The sequence below is a fragment of the Pteropus medius genome, unplaced genomic scaffold, assembly GCF_902729225.1.
Source record: "Pteropus medius unplaced genomic scaffold, Ma_sr-lr_union100, whole genome shotgun sequence".
Taxonomy (NCBI): Eukaryota; Metazoa; Chordata; class Mammalia; order Chiroptera; family Pteropodidae; genus Pteropus; species Pteropus medius.
In genome coordinates, this window is record NW_024344253.1 from 106,371 (window position 1) to 125,188 (window position 18,818).

Here is an 18,818-nt window from a genome sequence, read left to right on the forward strand (position 1 = left end):
CTTTAGGCTTCAGTTGTTCTTCCTTTTCTAGTTTTTTAAGATGAAGTGTTGTTTATTTGGGCTCGTTCTTGTTTTGGGGGGTAGACTTGTAATGATATGAACTCTCCTCTTATTACCACTTTTGCCATGTCCCAAAAGTTTTGATATGTTGTACTATCATTATCATTCGTTTCCATGTATCTCTTGATCCCTCTTTTTATTTCTTCTCTGACATAGCCATTCTTCAGCAGCATGTTGTTTAATCTCCATGTATTTGTGGTTCTTCCTGATTTCTTTCTGCTGTTGATCTCTAGTTTCAGAGCATTATGATCAGAGAATATGTTTGGTATGATTTCAACCCTCTTATATTTGTTGAGGCTATCACTGTGTCTCAGTATGTGGTGGATTCTTGAGAATATTCCATGTGCACTAGAGAAGAATGTATAAGCAGCTGTTTTGGGATGGAAGGCTCTGTAAATATCAATTATGTCCAGTTGGTCTAATGTGTCATTTAAGGATATTATTTCCTTATTGATTTTGTTTGGATGATCTGTCCATATCAAATGGTGGGGTATTTAGGTCCCCTACTATGAAAGTGTTTTGGTCGGTTTCTTGCCTTAGTATTGTTAGTAAAGGCTCTATATATTTTGGGGCTCCTTGACTGAGAGCATAGATATTAATAAATGTTATATCTTCTTGGTGCTTGATTCCCTTTATCATTATGAAATGTCTTTCAGTATCTTTCTTTACCTTTTTTATTTTGAAGTCTATTTTGTCTGATATGAGTACTGCTAATCCTGCTTTTCTCTGAATCCCATTTGCTTGAAATATCATTTTCCACCCTTTCACTTTGAGTCTATATTTGTCTTTGGAGCCAAGATGTGTCTCCTGGTTGGGTTTTGATTCTTGATCCAATCTGCAACTCTGTGCCTTTTATTGGTGAGTTCAGTCTATCTACATTCAAGGTGATTATTGAAATATGAGGTCTTCTTATAGCCATTTTATCTTTTGCTTTCTGGTGGCTTGGTGTTTCCATTGCTTTCTTGTCCTTGTGTTTCTGTTTTTATTTATTTACTTATTTTATTTTGGTGGCTTTTGTGGGTTTTGCCTCTGGTTCTTCTTGTTTTATCTGCCTGCTAGTCGACTGCCTTATTCATAGTTATGTATTTTTTTTCTTTTTTTTTTTTGGTCATTTTGTTTTAGATGAGCTGACCCCTTTCAGTATTTCCTATAATGCAAGCCTTGTGGTGGAGAATTCCCTCAATTTTTATATGTCTGGAAAGGTCTTTATTTCTCCTTCATGTCTAAAGGAGAGCTTTACTGGATATACAGTATTCTTGGCTGGTCGTTCCTTTCACTTAATAGTTTAAATATTAGATTCCATTCCTTTCTGGCTTATAAGGTTTGTGCTGAGAAGTCCAATGATAATCTAATGGGTTTTCCTTTATAAGTTACCTTTTTCTTCTCCCTGACTGCTTTAAGAATTCTATCTTCATCACTGATTTTTGATAAATTTAATACAATATGTCTTGGTGAAGGCCTTTTTTGGGTTGAGATAATTGGGCGTTCTGTTGACTTCCTGAATTCCAAGCTCCAGCTCATTCCTTAGATTTGGGAAATTCTTGTCAACCATTTGTCTGAAAATGCTTTTTAGTCTCTGCTCCTTTTCCTTGCCTTCGGTAATGCCCATTATTCTTAAGTTTCCTCTCCTGACGGTATCAGCTAGTTCTTGTATTTCTCGTTCACTCTTTTTCATTCTTCAGTCTCTCTCTTCCTTCTGATTTATTTCTAGATTTCTGTCTTCAATATCACTGATCCTTTCCTCCATTTGGTCGACTCTATTCCCCAAGCTTGCGATTTCATTTTTCAACTCTTGCAGTGTGTTTTTTATCTCCAGAAGATCTATACTGTTCTTTTTAAGGATTTCAATTTCCTTGCTAAAGAACTCATTCTGCTCATCTAGTTGCTTTTTTTTCTTGAAATGGTTGATATGACACGTTTTGGAACTCACTGAGTTTTTTCAGAAGCACCATCCTGAATTATCTGTCATTTAAGTCTGTTATTTCTATGTTTGTAAACTTATTTTCTAGAGATTTTTCTCTTTCTTTCTGAGCTGCTTTGTCACCTTGGTTGTTCATGGTGCTTAATGGACCATTTCTCCACCTGGGCATTAATAGAAGTGTATTCTGCTTTCCCCCCCTCCCCCCGAGAAAGATTTATTATATAAAAATCTGTCTTTAGCTTGTTGCTAAGAAGGCATTTTTCTTTTAGTTTCCAGTAGGTGGCATTTAAGCCCCTTGGATCTCTGCTTTACACAATGTCTTAATAATGCCTTTTTTTTTCCCTTATAAATATTCAATCCCACTCACTACCCTCAGTCTCAGTCCCTGTCAGTGTTAGCGACAGTTTTGGTAGCGTTTGCTGATTCCCCTGGGGCTCTGTGGTGTTTGGTCTTAGAGGATAAGGGGGCAGGATTCCTCTGGGTTGGAGGATGTGGGCTGTGGCTCAGGCTCGCGTTTTGCAACTGGAGCTGGTAACAATCAACTGTTGCTTCTCTGCCATCCCCGCTTCACTGCCCTCTGCCCTGGTCTCTGCCCACTGCCGCTGAGTGAAGCTCACAGCACTCCCAGGCAGGGCTGTTCAGAGAAGTTGCCACACCTTCTCCCCTCCCCCAACTCCTGCAGGGAGCTCCAGCTGTGAGAGGCGGTTTCTTTGTTTCTTGCAGTCCACTGCCCAACACCCGGGGTTCTAACCTGTGGTAGCTCTTATGTGTAGATCCCACGCTCAGATATGCTGGTGTGCAGTTTGGGTGTTTTTTTGTTGAGTTTTAGATGTTCAGCTTATTGTTGTTTCAAGGGGAGAAATCTGGAGATATCTCTCACTCCACCATGTTTCTGATGTCACTCATCCCATGTTCCAGCAATTAAATAGTAGTAATGATATTCTCATTGAAATATTACTATTTGACAAAGCAGTGCAAGTTTTAAAATGAAACATATTTTTGTATTGGACTCAAGATTGCTATTTCTGTTTTGAAGTTTTAAGAAATGCTCTCTGCCAGGCCGCTGATCTTCCTGACTTTGCTCACTTTGGTCACTTGACTCTACCCAGTCATGGGCACAGGACCTGTCTTGAGGTGTCCTCCCTCTGCACACACTGGCTCTGTGTCCTCTGGCCACGTGTTCTGCCCTTCGGTCCTCAGGATGACAGACTAAACCTAGCTCTGGCTGCCATGACCCTGCAGTACTGCCTGCATTCCTGTCACTGTGTAAGGAACCCTTTCTACTCCGGTTCCCACTGCCAACCTTCTCAGGACCTCAGTTCCCAAAGTCCTAGAGATGGACTGTGACTGCCTGGCTCATTTCTCTATGCCAGGTCACTTGTCTTAGGTCGCTGGCCAATTTATGAGTCTGTTTTCCTTAGGTCAGATAGTCACTCGTGGCTCAGTTCTCTGTGTGGGAAGAGACGATGTGTTATGTGCTATAAACATGGTTGCTGTGCCCACAGGTGCCCCAGAGGGGTGGTCCTTCTGTAGGGGGGTGAGGGCAGGGTGGGCATCTCCAGAAAAGGCTCACTGTCTGTGGTTCAGTTAGAGGCAAGATTCTGTGTCTGAAGATTAGCTCAGCCACTGATTCTCCATAAATATTAGCTCAGAAGAGGCCCCTGGTATTCAGAGTAGTTATTCCTTCATTAGGATCCCTGTCACTCTCCTTGCAAGCCACTTGCAGTAAATCATTGTCTTGGATAAATAATTTAAAAGGCAAGTTGGACTTGGCAGGAACATGATACGCATTGTCCCGGGAGCTGTCAGATAGTGACAGTTCGCTAAGCACAGTGAGGAAAAGCAATGATTTGCTGGCCTTTGCCCAGCATCTTGGAAACTTTTCTAGCTTCAACAGCAAAGTTTTACAATGCTTTCTCCCAGGCCTCTCTTTTTTTCTGACTACTTCCTAGTAACGTTTAAAACCTCTGAGAGTAAATTCACACTGTAAGATCCACTGATCAAGGCTATTTATGGATCTAAAATTCCTGCTTCTGGTATAGATGAAAGGCAGGCTCCCAGAGTGCCACTCCCTGGGCACAGTTTTATGGCACAACACACGATGAGTTATTAAATTGCTTTATTCCTTCCTGCTTCTCATGGTATCTAGAAATGACCACAGTTTCCCAAGAACTTTCAGATTAGATTTATATTATTTTTATCTGATATGTGTTCATGTATGTGTCTAGTATGAGTGTATATACATATACATATATATGTGTGTGTGTGTGTATTAGCAGAAAAAGGTATACTATCTGGAGAGAAATACCATAAATAAAAACTTTTGTTCTCTGCTCTTTTGCTCTTTTCAACATTTAAAAGGGTAAATAAAAATCTATTCACAGGAGCACACATGAAGTTTTGGGGTAAGAACTTTTCAGTTCCTTCAAACAAACAAAAAAAAATCCTTTCTGTTACTGTACTTTTATGCTAAATACAAGTTTTGTTAAATTTTAAGACATTCATTTCAACATTAATTGTATGAAAGAAACCTTCATTCTAGAACTGAGGAGATAGGATGGATAGCTCTCAGCTACTTCATGTAAAACAAATAAAGGGAACTTTCACTGCCCAACTGCTTTGATACTTTTTGTCAAATAGGAACCTATGTCATGTCACTGTGAGGTACTCCACTCAAAATATCTCCAGAGGATGATCAGATGTTACTGTATTGGACAGAGTTTTTAACACTCTGCTGGACATCTTCCTACAAATGGTAATCAAGATGAAATAGTATTTTTATACACTATAAAGAGGAAATATTAGAATGACATGTGTTTTCTTTGAGACTTGAGTCACATACCTTTCCAGTAGCTGTTGAGCCAGTGAAGGAAATTTTGGACACAAGAGGATGAGTGCAAAGTGCCTCCCCTACATCCTTGGCCTTTCTCTGGGAGCAGGGAATGACGTTGTACACCCCTGGAGGAATTCCAGCCTGGTTTGCGAGCTGTAGAGAGAAACAGCAAGCATGTGGCAGCAAATGAAAACACAGAAAAGAGAAATAAATAGATGTTTTAATCCAAAAAGTAATGGAAAAAAAAAACTAAGCTGGTTTTGGGGACAGAATAAGAATATATTTGGAACTTAAATGAGATTCTTATTAGTGGTAATGTGATATTAATGTGTTGTTACGCATCATTAAAATAAAATTTCTTGGAGTATGAGTTTCAATACCACCTTCTGTTAAAAAGAAGGAAAGAAGGAAAGGTCAACCTTGGATTTCTTTCCTAAGTAAATCAGAGGAGAATTTAAGAATAAAGTTATTTGGCTCACCCACAGAAGGAGAGAGTGGAGAGAGCATTTATGGAGCACCTACTACGTGCAGAGCGGTGCTGGCCTCTCCACAGGTGACTCCTGCACAGTGGTGAGGAAAGGTGGCCCAGTAAGAAAGAATCGTGCCATGGCCACACGCTCGGGAGTTAACAGAACCAGGCTAACCCACGGCTGCCTGGCCTGAAACCATGCTCTTTCCACGGTGATTCTCTTCAGGTAAGGTATATCCTGAATGATTTTAACTTCTGAACCCCACCGACGAGAAACAAAGATGGTGATCTCAAATAAACACATGCCAGCCATACAACTAGATAAAGGACCACCCTCCCCATAAAGTTTCCTTTTGTGTTAGAGAACTCTGGCTGACTTAGAAAACTGACCACTTGTTTTTGGGCACTTATTTTTGCCTTCCTGTGCTTTAATTCTGCTCTATTTTAAATCCACCAGTAAAAACACAAATCTGCAAAACCTCACTGTGTGACCGTAGGCATGCCATGTATCCTCCACGATCTGTGAGTAATAAACCTTGCATTTCAAAGTTCCCTGATGGTTATTGCTGAGGGTGTCTTGTGATCCTAATAACAACTACCAGGGCTGGTCCAGCCAAAACACTGGTTCTGAAAGAAATGTCTGTGGGAGCTCAGTGTGGGCCCAGGTAATCACCCCTAGGCATTGCTACCTGATAGTGCTATTGATGGGCTGACAGGCACAAAACACTGGCTGACAAGGTATCTCCACAAACTGCAAATTATAAATGGGTGCGGACGTACCACTCACAGCTGGGGAGTATCATCACCTTCTTGAGAAGACAGCAGGCTGTCCCACAGACCTGACAACAGAGAACCGCAAATAGTCCACAGGTGTTCACGGAACACAGGGCAGGCGGACTTGGAACAGCGGCTGGAATTGCCCAATGCGATAAACAGTACATGAGTGCAAGGGACTCGCTGCACAATAAGCACCTGGGAACCACATGATGAGGGAGGAGGGAGCCCAGGGAATGATACCAGGGACTTTCACAGAGCAAGAAACAGAAAGGTTCTCTGTCAGGCAGAGAAGCGATCTCTAGCCAGGCCTCCCAGAAATTTAAGAAAACTAACTTCATATAAAAGTAAGCTAAATTCTCAGAAAAACACAAATGAAATCTCATATAAGGTTATTAAAAGAAAAAAAAAAGAGAGAGAATAAAGAGCAGAAAAACATCCTCAGAGACAACAAAGCAGAAACCAGAAAGAAATGCCCACAAAACAGTCCAAAACTGCAATTTACTATGAGGTAAAAGATGGTAAGAAAATTGTACCAAGATCTAAAAGGACAACATGAATCAGAATTTTAAAATTTCAGGAATGAGGTGAGGGAACAAAGGAAAGAATTAGAAATAAGAGAAAAAAATCACTTCAGAAATGAAAAATAAACTAGAAGGAACAGAAGAACGAATAAATATAAATAGTACTATAAGAAAAGTAGGTGAAAAAGATGATTTTAAAGATTAGAGAAGGATGAAAAGGACACAAGAGAAAGTGACAAAGATTCAACACACAAGGTAACAGGAGTTCCTGAATAAGGAAACCAAACCAAGCATAGAGACAAAACCTGAAAACTTTCCAGATTTTTTAAAAAAGATCTGAAACTACTTACACATTGAAAGAGCACACTCCAAACCTCGAGTGTTGACCCAAAACAAGCATCACAAAGACATACTTTAGCGATATTATTGGTCTTTAAAATAAAGGAGAAAACCACTTTTGGGGATCTAGGCAGAAAGAACAAGCTGACTTATAAAGCCAAGAAACTTAGATTATCATCAGACTTTGCAAGAGCAATACCTTTTATCAGAAGAAAATGGAGAATACATTTAAAATAATCAAGTTAAAAAAATGTGAACCAAGGATTTTATATCCAGCAACGTAGATTTATAAGCACACTGGGCATAGCCTGATGTCAGCACCTCAGAACTGGGATATTGTTCTGTGAGCCCTTCCTGAGGAATCCCCAGAGTGACTGGGAGGCATGACGCAGGCAGTGGTGGTAAGCAGGAAGTGTAGAGCTGCTTATTGAGCAAAGTCGAAGTGAGAAAGTATAGTATGTGATGGTTACAGCCCCAACATTGTACAGACAGACAGGGTCACTATTTTAAAATATGCGGAAACTGTTCCAGCCGAGAGAAGCCTAAGGAGGCATGTGATATGGTGTCCTGGATGGGATCCTTGGACAGAAAAAGGACATTAAGTGAAAATGAAGGAAGTGTGAATAAGGTACAGACTTCGGTTCATAATGATGTATAAATATTGGTTCACTATTGGTACCGAATGCACCACACTAAAGCAAGATGCTAGTAATGGGGAACCGAGGACTTCACGACTGTCTTGAAGATGGAGACAAGGGCTGCCGACCTTGCCCAGGCTCCAGGGAAATCCTTGGAGTTTCTAGGCCTTCCCCAAAACCCATTATTTTCTGTAGGTCTAAGAAGCTGCATTTTTTTCTTCTAAATAATCTCTCAGTTTACACAGATTTTTAAAAATGTGGTCCTTAATCTTTCCAATCAATATAGAAGTGTGCTTTCAAATAAATTTCATAAGCAGGTAGGGTCAGTGCTGGCCCTAAACATTATAATTTGTAGGAAGCACTGTTAACTCTACCTCAAGAGTCTAAGAAGGGTAATGTACACATATCGCAAGGATTTAAGAATTAGTAAAAGGAAAACTAACAGCCCATCTAAAAAAATGCCTTCCTCTCTCCCCTCCCTTGTCTGTCCTCCCTCCCTCCTTCCTTCCCTCCCTCACACAAACATTCCCTGAGCACCTCCTATGTCCAGCACAGGGCTGGGCTCTGCAAACATCAGCGAACACAACAGACCAAGTCCCTGTCTCCATACATTTTATACTCTTGTGGGGGCAGATGGTTATCAAAACTGCGTGAGATATCTGGAAGTTTAGCTGGTGTTAAGTGCTCTGAGAAGAAAAACAAAGCAGAGAAAGGGGATCAGAAGCACTAAAGCCTTTCAAATAGGGTGGCCAGGGGAGGCCTCGCTGAGAAGATAGCATCTGAGTAAGGCCATGAAGAAGTGAGTCATGGGCATGCATATCCGGGGGAGAACCTTCAAGAACAGGGAAAAGCAAGTATTAAGCTGAGTTACGGGTGAGCCTGGCAGGGGCCAGACCAGGCAGAGCAGATTGGTAGAGTTCTAGAGTGACAGGAAAGGTCAGAGAGGGACAGGGGTTGGGTAGGTGGCATCTTACAGGGCCTTGAAGGCCACTGTAGGAAGTTTAGATTTTACTCTGAGTGATATGGGAAGCCATTAGAGGCTTTAAACAGAGGAATGACAAGATCTGGCTAAATGTGGATTGAACTGGAGAAGGGAGAGGTAAATGAGAGTTTCCCTAAATGTGAGAAATACCTACATTTTAGTCATATTACTAAAACTGCCTACTTAATAAAAATGATGGATGGATATCAGTTTTGGGGTAGCCTAAAACATATAGTGCCTACGGCCATCAGAAAATCCTTTGTCAGTTGTTTTGTCTAAAAAGAGCATCACCCAACTTAAAATAATTGCTGGTAAGTTAAAACACTACCATCTAGCATGAGATGCAGGCAAAGAGGGAGACTTTGAAACTCTTTCTTTCTGCCCTCAGTCAATACCCTTGTTTGGACTTTGAGGCTCACCTCGGCCAGGGCCAGGGCTGAGAAGGGTGTGTCTTCAGCAGGTTTCACCACAACGGTGCAGCCAGCAGCCAAGGCAGCCCCGACCTTGCGGGTGATCATGGCGCTGGGGAAATTCCACTGGAGGCAGAAGGACAGAGGAGGCTGTGAGAGGAAGCATCACCCCAAAGTCCACAGGCAGCAAGCCGTCAGCAAATCTCACTGCACGACTGACAGGCAAAGCAGTTCACAAGCTGCTACACAGGTGAGCCCTCAGAGCACCACTGTCAACTTGAGGGACTCCAGGACAAAGGCTCAAAAAGACAGTGAACATTTTCAGAATTTAAGACAGTACAAATCTATCTACACCAGGGGTCAGGAAACTCATTCTGCAAAGGGCCAGACAATAAATATTTTAGGCTTTGTGGAATGTACAGTTCCATGGCTGTAATGTGGATGTAACCATAGATAATATGTACATGAATACAGGTGTTTGTGTCTCAATAAAACTTTATTTACAAACACAGGCATCAGGCTGGATGTGGCCTAAAGGCTGTAGTTTACTGACCCATGGGGAGAAAATATTAGCAAAGGTGATTTTGAAAATGGCAGGTGATTTATTACTTCCTTCTCTATATTTATAGACAGATGTCAGTAGACAACTACATATCTATATTACTAGTGTTTCATTGTGACAAATACTTGTATAATGCTCATTCTGTGCCAGACACTGTTCTAAGCACTTTTAAATTATAATTAATTAAATTTCATCACAACCCAATGATGTTAGTATTATTATCCTCACTTGCACTTTGGGGAAACTGAGACAGAGCAGTTAAGTAACTTGCCCAAGGTCACGCAGCTAGTAAACAGTGAACTTTGAATTAAACCTCGTCAGTCTAGGCAGCAAGGGTGGTATCTGTAACTGTGCTGAGCAGGCAAAGAATGGCGGTCTGGAGACCAGCTGGCAGACACTGCAGAGAAGCTAATATGAGATCTCAGAGAGCCAGGTACAAGAAAGGCTGGCCACTGAGAGAACACTGGGCCTCCGCACATATACTGCAGCCCCACCCAGGCAGACACAATATCTTATTTTTTTGCCTTTTTGCCTCCAAAACCTGGCTCAGTGCCTGCCATAGATACTTTGCTGTTGATGATAACCATAAATTAAGCATAAAATGTTCTCAAAACTAAGACACATTAAAAATGCGTAGTATCTGAAGACTTACAAAATAAATAAATAAATACTAGAGGATCTTTTCAAACATTCTAGTCAATGCCAAGAAGAAGCCTTTATGCCAAGTCAGAAAAGCCCTGGGTCCTCCTGTGGGTTCTCTCAGTCTGCAGGCATTAGAAACATGTGTCCCCACTCGCCACCCCCACATCTCTCATTATCCAGAGGACCAGGAAACACCTCCACATCCCGCAAAGGAATCATGAAACTGAGAACAGGTGGCAGATCTTCCTGAGTCTCTGTTCAGTCTCCTGCCCCAGGACCTGGCAGATCTTGCCACATACCGGGGTGATGACAGCGGCCACACCAACAGGCTGCTTGAGGACCAGGGCCCGCTTTTCCTTTGTGGGGGTACAGATAACGTCTCCATAAACGCGGCGGGCTTCCTCTGAAAACCACTCCAGGAAAAAGGCGGAATACAGAATTTCTCCCTGTGCTTCCTTCAGTGGCTTTCCCTAAATTCAATCAGAAAAGGACACAGTCATTACCTTCCAATAACAAAAGCATGGCTCTGTTTCGAAATTCTTTGAAGCTGTGAGCAGAGTAGAAACAACTCCTTATAAAACCCACGGGTTGTTGAGAAATTTCTAACCTCAGTGAGTCTTAGAAAGCGGAATCACAAATGGTGATGGAAATAAGTGTGTCAGATGTACCGCCCTGGACCACAATAATTATTTGCATTTTCAGTCATTTTAGAGGAGACAGAACTGCATCTGCTATTTTTTTCTCCTAATATTTTCAATGTTGTGACCATGGTGTAAAGTAATTTATCATAGCTACAGATAAATTACTGGTACATTTTAAAATGTATAAAAACAAAACAAAAAACCCATGAAAAATCAACCAAAACAGTCACATAGAACAAAACTGGAATGATGAAAAACAGTATTCAATTCACATAGTTCCACTCATACCTATTCCTGCATATTATTAAAGAGTAAATTAGAACATATAAATTTTGTTTTAGCAAATATGAGTGCCTAGCTTAACTAGAAAAACTTTGTGCCTGGCAATAATAATTAGTTGATATTTGACCATTAGGCAAGAAATTCCTTTTTTTTTTATCTACAGAGCAGCACTGGAGTTAGTGGCTTCCCCAAGCTTTAGTCTGAGAATTCCTGGACAGTTTCTCAGGGGAGCGAATTAGGACCCCGAACTTACACTTTCAGCTGTAATTATCTTGGCAAGGTCATCCTTATTTCGAATCATTAGATCATACCATTTCCGAAGTAATGAACTCCTTTCCTGAAAAAAAGAAAAAGGTAGCGAACTAGTGAAATTCCATGTGTAAGAGAGACTATTAAATAATCTCCAACTTCCTAAAGGATTAGCCATGTGGTCTCATTCCTGGGGAGACATACACTGACCTTTCTTTGATGATAACAAAGATCCAATTTCAAGTTGCATCTATAGGGGTAACAAATTGTAAAAGAGAAAGTTTTGTGGAAACAGCTCTTATTTTCATGGTGAATATGAATAACTAATTTTTTATTGTTATGTTTCATTGTGGTAAAATACACAGAAAATTTACCGTCTTAACCATTTTAAGTGTGCAGTTTAGTGGCATTAGTTATGGTCACATTGTTGTGCAACCATCGTCACCATCCTTCTCCAGAACTCTTTTCATCTTGCAGAACTGAAAACTCTGTACCTGCTAAACACTAACTTGCCACCCCAGGCTCTGACGACCACCACTTACCTTCTGTCGCTGAGTAGAATTTTACAGCATTTGTGCTTTTGTGACTGACTTACTTCACTCAGCATGATGTCCTCAAGTATAGTTCCTTATTTTAACAACTCACTGGCAGGTTGAATTTGTCCCCAACTTAGCGTGTGAGAGGAATAAGGAAGGGTTTATTTACACTTAAGAAAGTCTGGGCACAACACTGTACGTAATGCCACTGAACTGTACACTTACAAATGGCTAAAATGGTAAATTTTATGTTACGTATATTTTAACACAATTAAAAAATATTTCCAAAAAGTGAAAATCAAATAAAAAGATAGATTGGATAATTAAAAATATTATGGAACAAATGGTTCCTTAAAAAATAAAAAAAAAAATTTTTTAAGGAATTCATTTATACAAAACTATTTTTTAAAAATATCGGGCCCAGAGAGTCCAGGTCACCCAGGCCACACAGAGAGGTCCTCTGAAGAAAGGTGTGCCCCAGAGCTCCAGCCTCCTGCACCTGAACAGGTTGTATCTGGAGCTAAGAAGAATCTTTGGTTTGCTTTTAGCTGCCTGCTGGGCTGCTGACGGCAGTGAGCAAACCTGCCATGTCATTCTGACATTTTCATCCATTTAGCAGGTGTAAGATTTTAATCATTTTCTCATTCCACTGATGAGCAGAGAGCCTGAGCCTATGCAGACACCACTCACGTCTTTCTCTGGGTTCTTTCCCTTCCCTGTTTTAGATAACGAGCTGTGTGACCTCAGCTCTCAAGATCGTTGTTGAGATGAAGGCTTCTAAATCTCCACCCTCCAGAGAAGAAGTATCTGACATCTCTTAAAACAATATCACCACAGTGACTTCATTTTGTTTACCTTCCTTCTGCACCAGGTAGGTGTCTGATGACCACAGCCCAGGGTGCTGTGGCTTATTCGGGGTGACAAAAGAAAGGCTTAAATTTCATGAGGCCTGGCTCAGAGAATTAAATGGCCTGCTAAGAATAAAGCCCCATACTTAGTCTGAAAGAAAGAAAGTGAACCAGCTTGAGAACTACAAGAAAAGTAGATTCTGCAGGAAACACAATGTCCAGGCTGAACACAGAAATCAGCAGAGACAAGTCATGCTCAGTATGCAAAGCCCGTGTTACGGCTTTTTTAGGGCCCGTGTGCCCCTAAAAAAGATATGCTGGGGTCCTAATCCCCAGTACCTCAGACTGTGACCTTATTTAGAAATAGGGTCTTTACAGAGGTCATCGAATTAAAGTGAGGTCATTAGGACACCACTGACTGGTGTCCTTATAGAGGGAAATTTGGATACAGAAACAAGATAGGCATAGAGGGAAGGTGATATGGAGAACAGGGAGAAGATGACTGTCTACAAGCTAAGGAGAGAGGTCTGGGGCAGGTCCTTCCCTCACAGCCTCAGAAGGAGCCAACTCTGCTAGACTACTAGCTTCCAGAACTAAGACAATAAATTTCTGTTGTTTAAACCAGCGGTCCCCAACCTTTTTGGCACCAGGGACTGGTGCTCTGAGAGTCTAATGCCTGATGATCTGAGGTGGAGCTGAGGCGGTGATGCGAGCGCTGGGGAGCAGCTGCAAGAATAGATGAAGCTTCACTCGCTGGCCTGCAGCTGGGGGTTGCGGAGCCCTGCAAAACCACCAAGTTTGTGCTTCTTTGTTATGCAGTCCCAGGAAACGACTACTACGGCCTTTGTGAGGAGCCTTGTGAATGTTCCAGCAGGAATGTTCCAGACAGGGGTCCTGGGAGGCTCAAGTGGATAGAGACACATGGAACTCCAATTCCAGATCCCCCACTCAAGCAGGAGTAAAATGATGGCTGGCGAGCTACAAGCCCCTCTCAGCCAGTCTCTTCATGCATAACATCAAGTGTCTACCTCACAGGACCATAGAAAGGACTAAACAAAACACAGGTGAGGCACCAAAAGCAGGGCTCAGCTGTGGCAGGCAGAATAACGGCCCTCAGAGATGCCTTATCCTAATCCCTGGAACCTGTGAATGTTGCCTTACCAGGCAAAAGAGACTTTGCACATGGGATTAAGTCAAAGATCTTGAGCCAAGGCGATGATCTTTAATCATCCAGGTGGGCCCAATGCCATCACTAAGAGATGGGTGGGAGAGAGAGAGGTAGGAGACTTACCTCCAAGAAGTTGGACCAAGGAAGCCTCTAGAAGCTGGAAAAGGCAAAGAAAACCCTGAGAGCCTCCAGAAAGAACTCAGCCCTCACACCCTATAATAATCCAGAACTGTAAGAGAACCAATTTGTGTCGTGTTAAGTCACTAAATTTGTGGTAGTTTGTTGCAGTAGCCGAAGGAAACTAAGGCACTAGCTTGCGAGGTGGTCAGTAAACAACTCGCTTCTCTCCATGAACTCCTTCAGGGTTCACAAGGTAGGAAAAAGGAGCTCATCAAACATGTGAGAAAAAAGACGTGAGGCAACGCCAAAGTGTCAAGGGGAAGCACACGACAAGGCGTGTGGACCGTGCTAGGGGTTCAGAGAAGAGAGACGGGAAGGCTGTGTGGTCTCACAGGCTGACTGGGAGAAGCAACACATGAGCTAGACCAAGAATGGGTGGGATGTGAATGGTCCAAGAGAAGGGAGCAGGAAACGTTGTGGGGTGCACAGTGAGCAGCAAAGGCCTTTAGGCAAGAGAGCTGCCTTCCCAGCTGCGTTTGCGCCCCACCATCCACTAGTCCGGGGGTGGACCCATCTTCCTAGGGAAAGCAGATTCCACCACTTTCTTAGGAAGATGCTCCAAGATCCTTTCAAGAAGAATCCCTGAGAAGACTCAAGCTCCTGTAAGACAGACTGACATTAATGGTCTAGGGCACAGATCTGAACAGATGATAGTGCAGAGTCAGTGACAGGTCTCAACACCAGTCCTGTGGCACCAAACAATCACTGAAGCAGAGACAGGGCCGGAAGAGCTCCCTGGACACCTGTGACACTACTGTATGAAGGCTTGACACTTGTGGGCCCCAGTGGTGATGCCAGAAGGCCCATCTGTCAGTTCACCCCACTCCCTCCCTAGGGTCTCCTTATCCTATAGCTGTGAATGTGCATGCATGACACACTTACATCTCTCCCTTGGGGCTCCTTTCAAGCGCCCAGACTCACGTAGCCAACTGCCTACTTCACATCCTCACTTGTGTGTCTAACATCTCAGACTCAATGTTTCCAACACAGCTCTGAGTTCTCATCTCTATGCTGTTCCTCTCACCTACTCCCCCTTGTCCCCAGGTATTCTAGCCAAAAGCTCTGGATGATCATTGACACCTCTCTTTCTCACACCCTATAATAATCCATCAGGGGATCCAGTTACCTCTACCTTCAAAATGTATTCTTTATCAGCCCACGCTTCACTACCTCTACTGCTACCACCTGAGTTCCAACCAACACCACCTCCCACCTGAGTCACTGCAATGACACCCTAACTGCTATGCTCCACTAACGCCCTCCTTAAGTCTCAGCACTGAGGCCAGAGCAGCCTCTCAAAATGCAAATCAGGTCACAGCTGTGCTTAAAACCCTGAACTGGAGCCCCACCTCCCTGCAAGTGAAACCCAGGTCCTTAGAATGGCTGTGCCCCACACAATCCAGCCCCTCCTCCCATTATCTCTGCGACCTCCTGTCCCATACCTCTGTCCCTTGTCAGTCCACTCAAGCATCTCCTTGCTGGTCTGCAAGTGCATCAGGCATCTCCCTGACTCGGGAGTTTTGCTGAGTTCCCTCACCTCCCTTAGTCTTTGCATCTTGTATCCTCAGTGAGGCCTCCCCTCATGTTATGAGCTGAATTGTGTCCACCCCTCCCCAAGCCATATGTTAAAGTCCTACCCCCAGGACCTCAGAAAGTGACTGTTTAGAGATAGTCTTGAAAGAGATTAGTAATGTTAAGTGAGGTCATTAGGGTGAGTCTTAATCCAATATAACTGGTGTCTTTACAAGAAGTTAGGACACTGACAAGCAGAGGGAAAACCATGTGAAGACAGAATACAGTCAACGACAAGACAAGGAGTGAGACCTCCTTAGAAACCAGCCCTGCCAACACCTTGATCTTAGACTTCTCGCTTCCAGAACTGTGAGACAAATTTCTGTTGGTTAAGCCTCGTAGTCTGTGGTGCTCTATGGCAGTAAACTAATGCACCTGTCCACACGGTATTGTATCTTGCCCCTTCCCTCTGGCCCAACCCCCTGTAGCATTCATCTCATCTGGCACCCTTATCTGCTTAGATCCCATGTTCCATTTGCAGGTTAGATCTCCCCTCTGCCCCTCAACCCCATTTGAGCTCCATAAGGACAGGAATCTCTTTTGTTGACTGATGTACCCCAAGCACCTCCATCATGAGGTGATCAGTAAAATCTGAAGTGTGACTGAATGTTAAGACTCCCTCTTGGACCTCCTTGCTGGATGTGTGTCTCCAGAGGGAGGATGCTGAAGGAAAAGGTGTAAAACTACTTCACTAGGCTGGCTCCAGGTGCCATATGATAAAAGGAAGAGGCAAATCTTCTAAATAGTTTTCTTCTTACTCTACGCTCCTGACCTAACATCTCCCCACCCCAAATTCCCCAGGGTCTCTGTCACTTAATAGCAGTATTTCTCTCTTCAGACTGAAAACCTGGAGCAAGGATCTGGACTTCCCCTGGCCCCGCTCTCTCTACAGCTCTCCCCATTCCCGATGTCATGACTCTAGCCAGTCCAGGACACTCACGCCCAGCCTTCCGGGAGACCGAGGAGCTGTGTCTTGCATGGTCTCCCTGCAGCCTAGGAGTACTTCAGACGCTCTGAAGAGCCACTGACACCTCCCGCCAACACACACCGTCATGTTCGTGTATGGCCTCCTCTATCCGGCACGAAGCCCATGCTCCAGACTTATTTGTTGATCATCTCTTATTTCTGTGACTTTCCTCATGAAGTATCCCGGAGAACAGAGGAGAGGGGCCGGTTCCACGGCAGCAATGCCCCCGGCCCCGGCACGCACTCACCTTGGCGGAGACGCCCCTCCAGCTGCAGAAAGCCTTGTAGGCGGTGTCCACGGCGCCGCGGGCCTCTGTTGCTCCGCAGTCAGCCACACAGCCCAGCTCGGCGCCGCTGGCCGGGTCCAGCACCGGGAAGGCGGTGGCAGCCGGGAGCCAGCGGCCGCCCACGAAGCTGTCCTTGCGCAGCAGCGCGGCGGGCAGGCCGCCTGGGCCCGGGGCGTAGGTGCGGAGCGGGGCCCGTCCAGACGCCCAGCAGTCCGGCCGCGGGAGGAGACGGCGGCGGGGACGCACCAGAGGGTAGCGCGGGGCGCCGCAGCTCCGCAGCCAAGAGCAGGTCGCCATGGCCCCGGCGGCGGCGGGAAGGAGGCAAGCGAGCGCGCGTCGGGGCAGCAGGAGGAGCGAGGGTCGGGGACGCGCTGGGGCGCGGGGACCCGGCTGCAGGTCGCCGAGACGCGGAGCAGCGCCCTCTGCCGCGAACTGCACAGCCACGCAAGGCTCAGCTTGTGCGAGTGCAGCGCTGTTCTGGTGCCTGGGAAGGAGTTAGGGTTAAGGTGGGGATGCGCCTGTGGATTGTCACCTTCCCCCACGAGTGCTCTGTACAACTGTTCCTGAGCCTCCTGACCGCTGCAGGGAAACCGCTCCCTCTCCCCCACTCCCCCAAAACTGACATCCCCGCTACTGGGATGTGTGCTTGGTCCATGGATTTGCAGTGTGGGCCCGGCTGCTAAGGGCTCGATTACAGTCCTTGGTCCCCGCTGCTCTGAGCTCGGAGGATGTGGGCGCTGGCTCTCTGAGCAGTGGAGGGTGGCTCTGAGTCCTGCCATCTGGATGCTTCTCTGGCTGTGTCTGAGTATTCTCCCCAACAGTTAGAGCAGGGGCGCCACATTTGGAGACAAACAGACCTGGATCCAAACTTAGAATCTGTGATCAACAAGCCGTGTGCCCTTAGCTGCCTACTTAACCCAGTCCTCCCCACTGGGAAATGGAACAGAAGGTTTGTAGCGAGATGACTAATGCAAAGTGCGGTTGCCACATGCAATTTAGGACAATGCTCAAGGTCATACTAGATGCTCCAGGTCAAGCCGCTAGTAAGATTGAAGGTAGGCTGCTAACTAGTCAATGGGACCGTTTATCAGAATCGAATTAAGCGAGGTATAATCGCAGTGGCACTTGGCCTGAAGCAGCCGAGAAGCTACAACTTTAATGCGGATAAAAATGAAAATAGCAGGCCTGCCCTGGAATTTGTGGGTTCACATAAAGCCCAGCTCTGCGCATTGATGTAGGATCTCTAGTCTTACATATCTCTCCTTCACTCCCACTGAACTGAGAGCCTCTGTTGGCTTCTTCAGAGCCTGTGGCTCTTCCTCTTTTTCTAAGACCTACGGTTCTCATTTGCAAAATGCCAAGGCAGTACTTTACATTTTGACTTTGTTTTCTGCTCTCAGTCAGTGTCACTCAGTCTTGAGTCCATCATCTTTGGTAGGAGTGGGAACAAGCAGACTTTAATCTTTTTTCTGTGTGAAGTCACTATTTCGTTCTGCATTCTATGTAAGGAATTGGAGGGAGAGGCAACCTTGATGCAGAGGTGGCCAGGGTGGGCATCGCTCCCTGGCCTGAGGAGCTGGCGTGTTTCCACCTACTGCCTCATGAGAGAGGTCTAAAGAGCTGGTTTCGCAGGGGTTTCCAACCCCGCCCCTGCCCTGGACCGGTACCAGTCTGTGGCCTGTTAGGAACTGGCTTCTCAGCTCCAGCCACTAGTCATATTACAAGGAAATGCCAGTTCATCAGGCTAGTTCTTACTTTTTTAAAGAGAGCTAGAAATCTAAATTTCAATGCTAATTTACCTAAGTTTATGAAACACCCTCTTAGCCAAACAAAACATATCAGTTTATGGCTTCTGGCCTCAAAGCAGCTGAGCCTAACACCCCAGGGCTGAGGCAGGGCTGCCTGATTCCCATTCTGGGGTTTTGCAAGTGACTG

General features: G+C 44.5%; 2 protein-coding genes and 1 long non-coding RNA gene across 3 annotated transcripts in view; 2 read left to right on the forward strand and 1 right to left on the reverse strand.

Annotated features, from left to right (window-relative positions):
• Positions 1–17,222, reverse strand: part of ALDH5A1 (aldehyde dehydrogenase 5 family member A1) — a 33,373-nt gene extending 16,151 nt beyond the window's left edge. Inside the window, exons 1-5 of the mRNA XM_039869520.1 lie at positions 16,845–17,222; positions 11,331–11,414; positions 10,454–10,624; positions 8,960–9,076; positions 4,824–4,967 (exon numbers count right to left, since the gene is read on the reverse strand). Of these exons, the coding sequence (XP_039725454.1) occupies positions 4,824–4,967; positions 8,960–9,076; positions 10,454–10,624; positions 11,331–11,414; positions 16,845–17,180 (852 nt within the window). The 5' untranslated portion in view covers positions 17,181–17,222. The remainder of the gene's footprint in view (positions 1–4,823; positions 4,968–8,959; positions 9,077–10,453; positions 10,625–11,330; positions 11,415–16,844) is intronic.
• LOC120607811 (uncharacterized) lies at positions 9,014–13,879 on the forward strand. Its single transcript, XR_005654238.1, has 3 exons — positions 9,014–9,200; positions 12,588–12,733; positions 13,530–13,879. It is a non-coding gene; the product is annotated as an uncharacterized LOC120607811 (long non-coding RNA).
• Positions 17,078–18,818, forward strand: part of GPLD1 (glycosylphosphatidylinositol specific phospholipase D1) — a 52,132-nt gene continuing 50,391 nt past the window's right edge. The window contains exon 1 of the mRNA XM_039869512.1: positions 17,078–17,204. Within this exon, the coding sequence (XP_039725446.1) occupies positions 17,179–17,204 (26 nt within the window). The 5' untranslated portion in view covers positions 17,078–17,178. The remainder of the gene's footprint in view (positions 17,205–18,818) is intronic.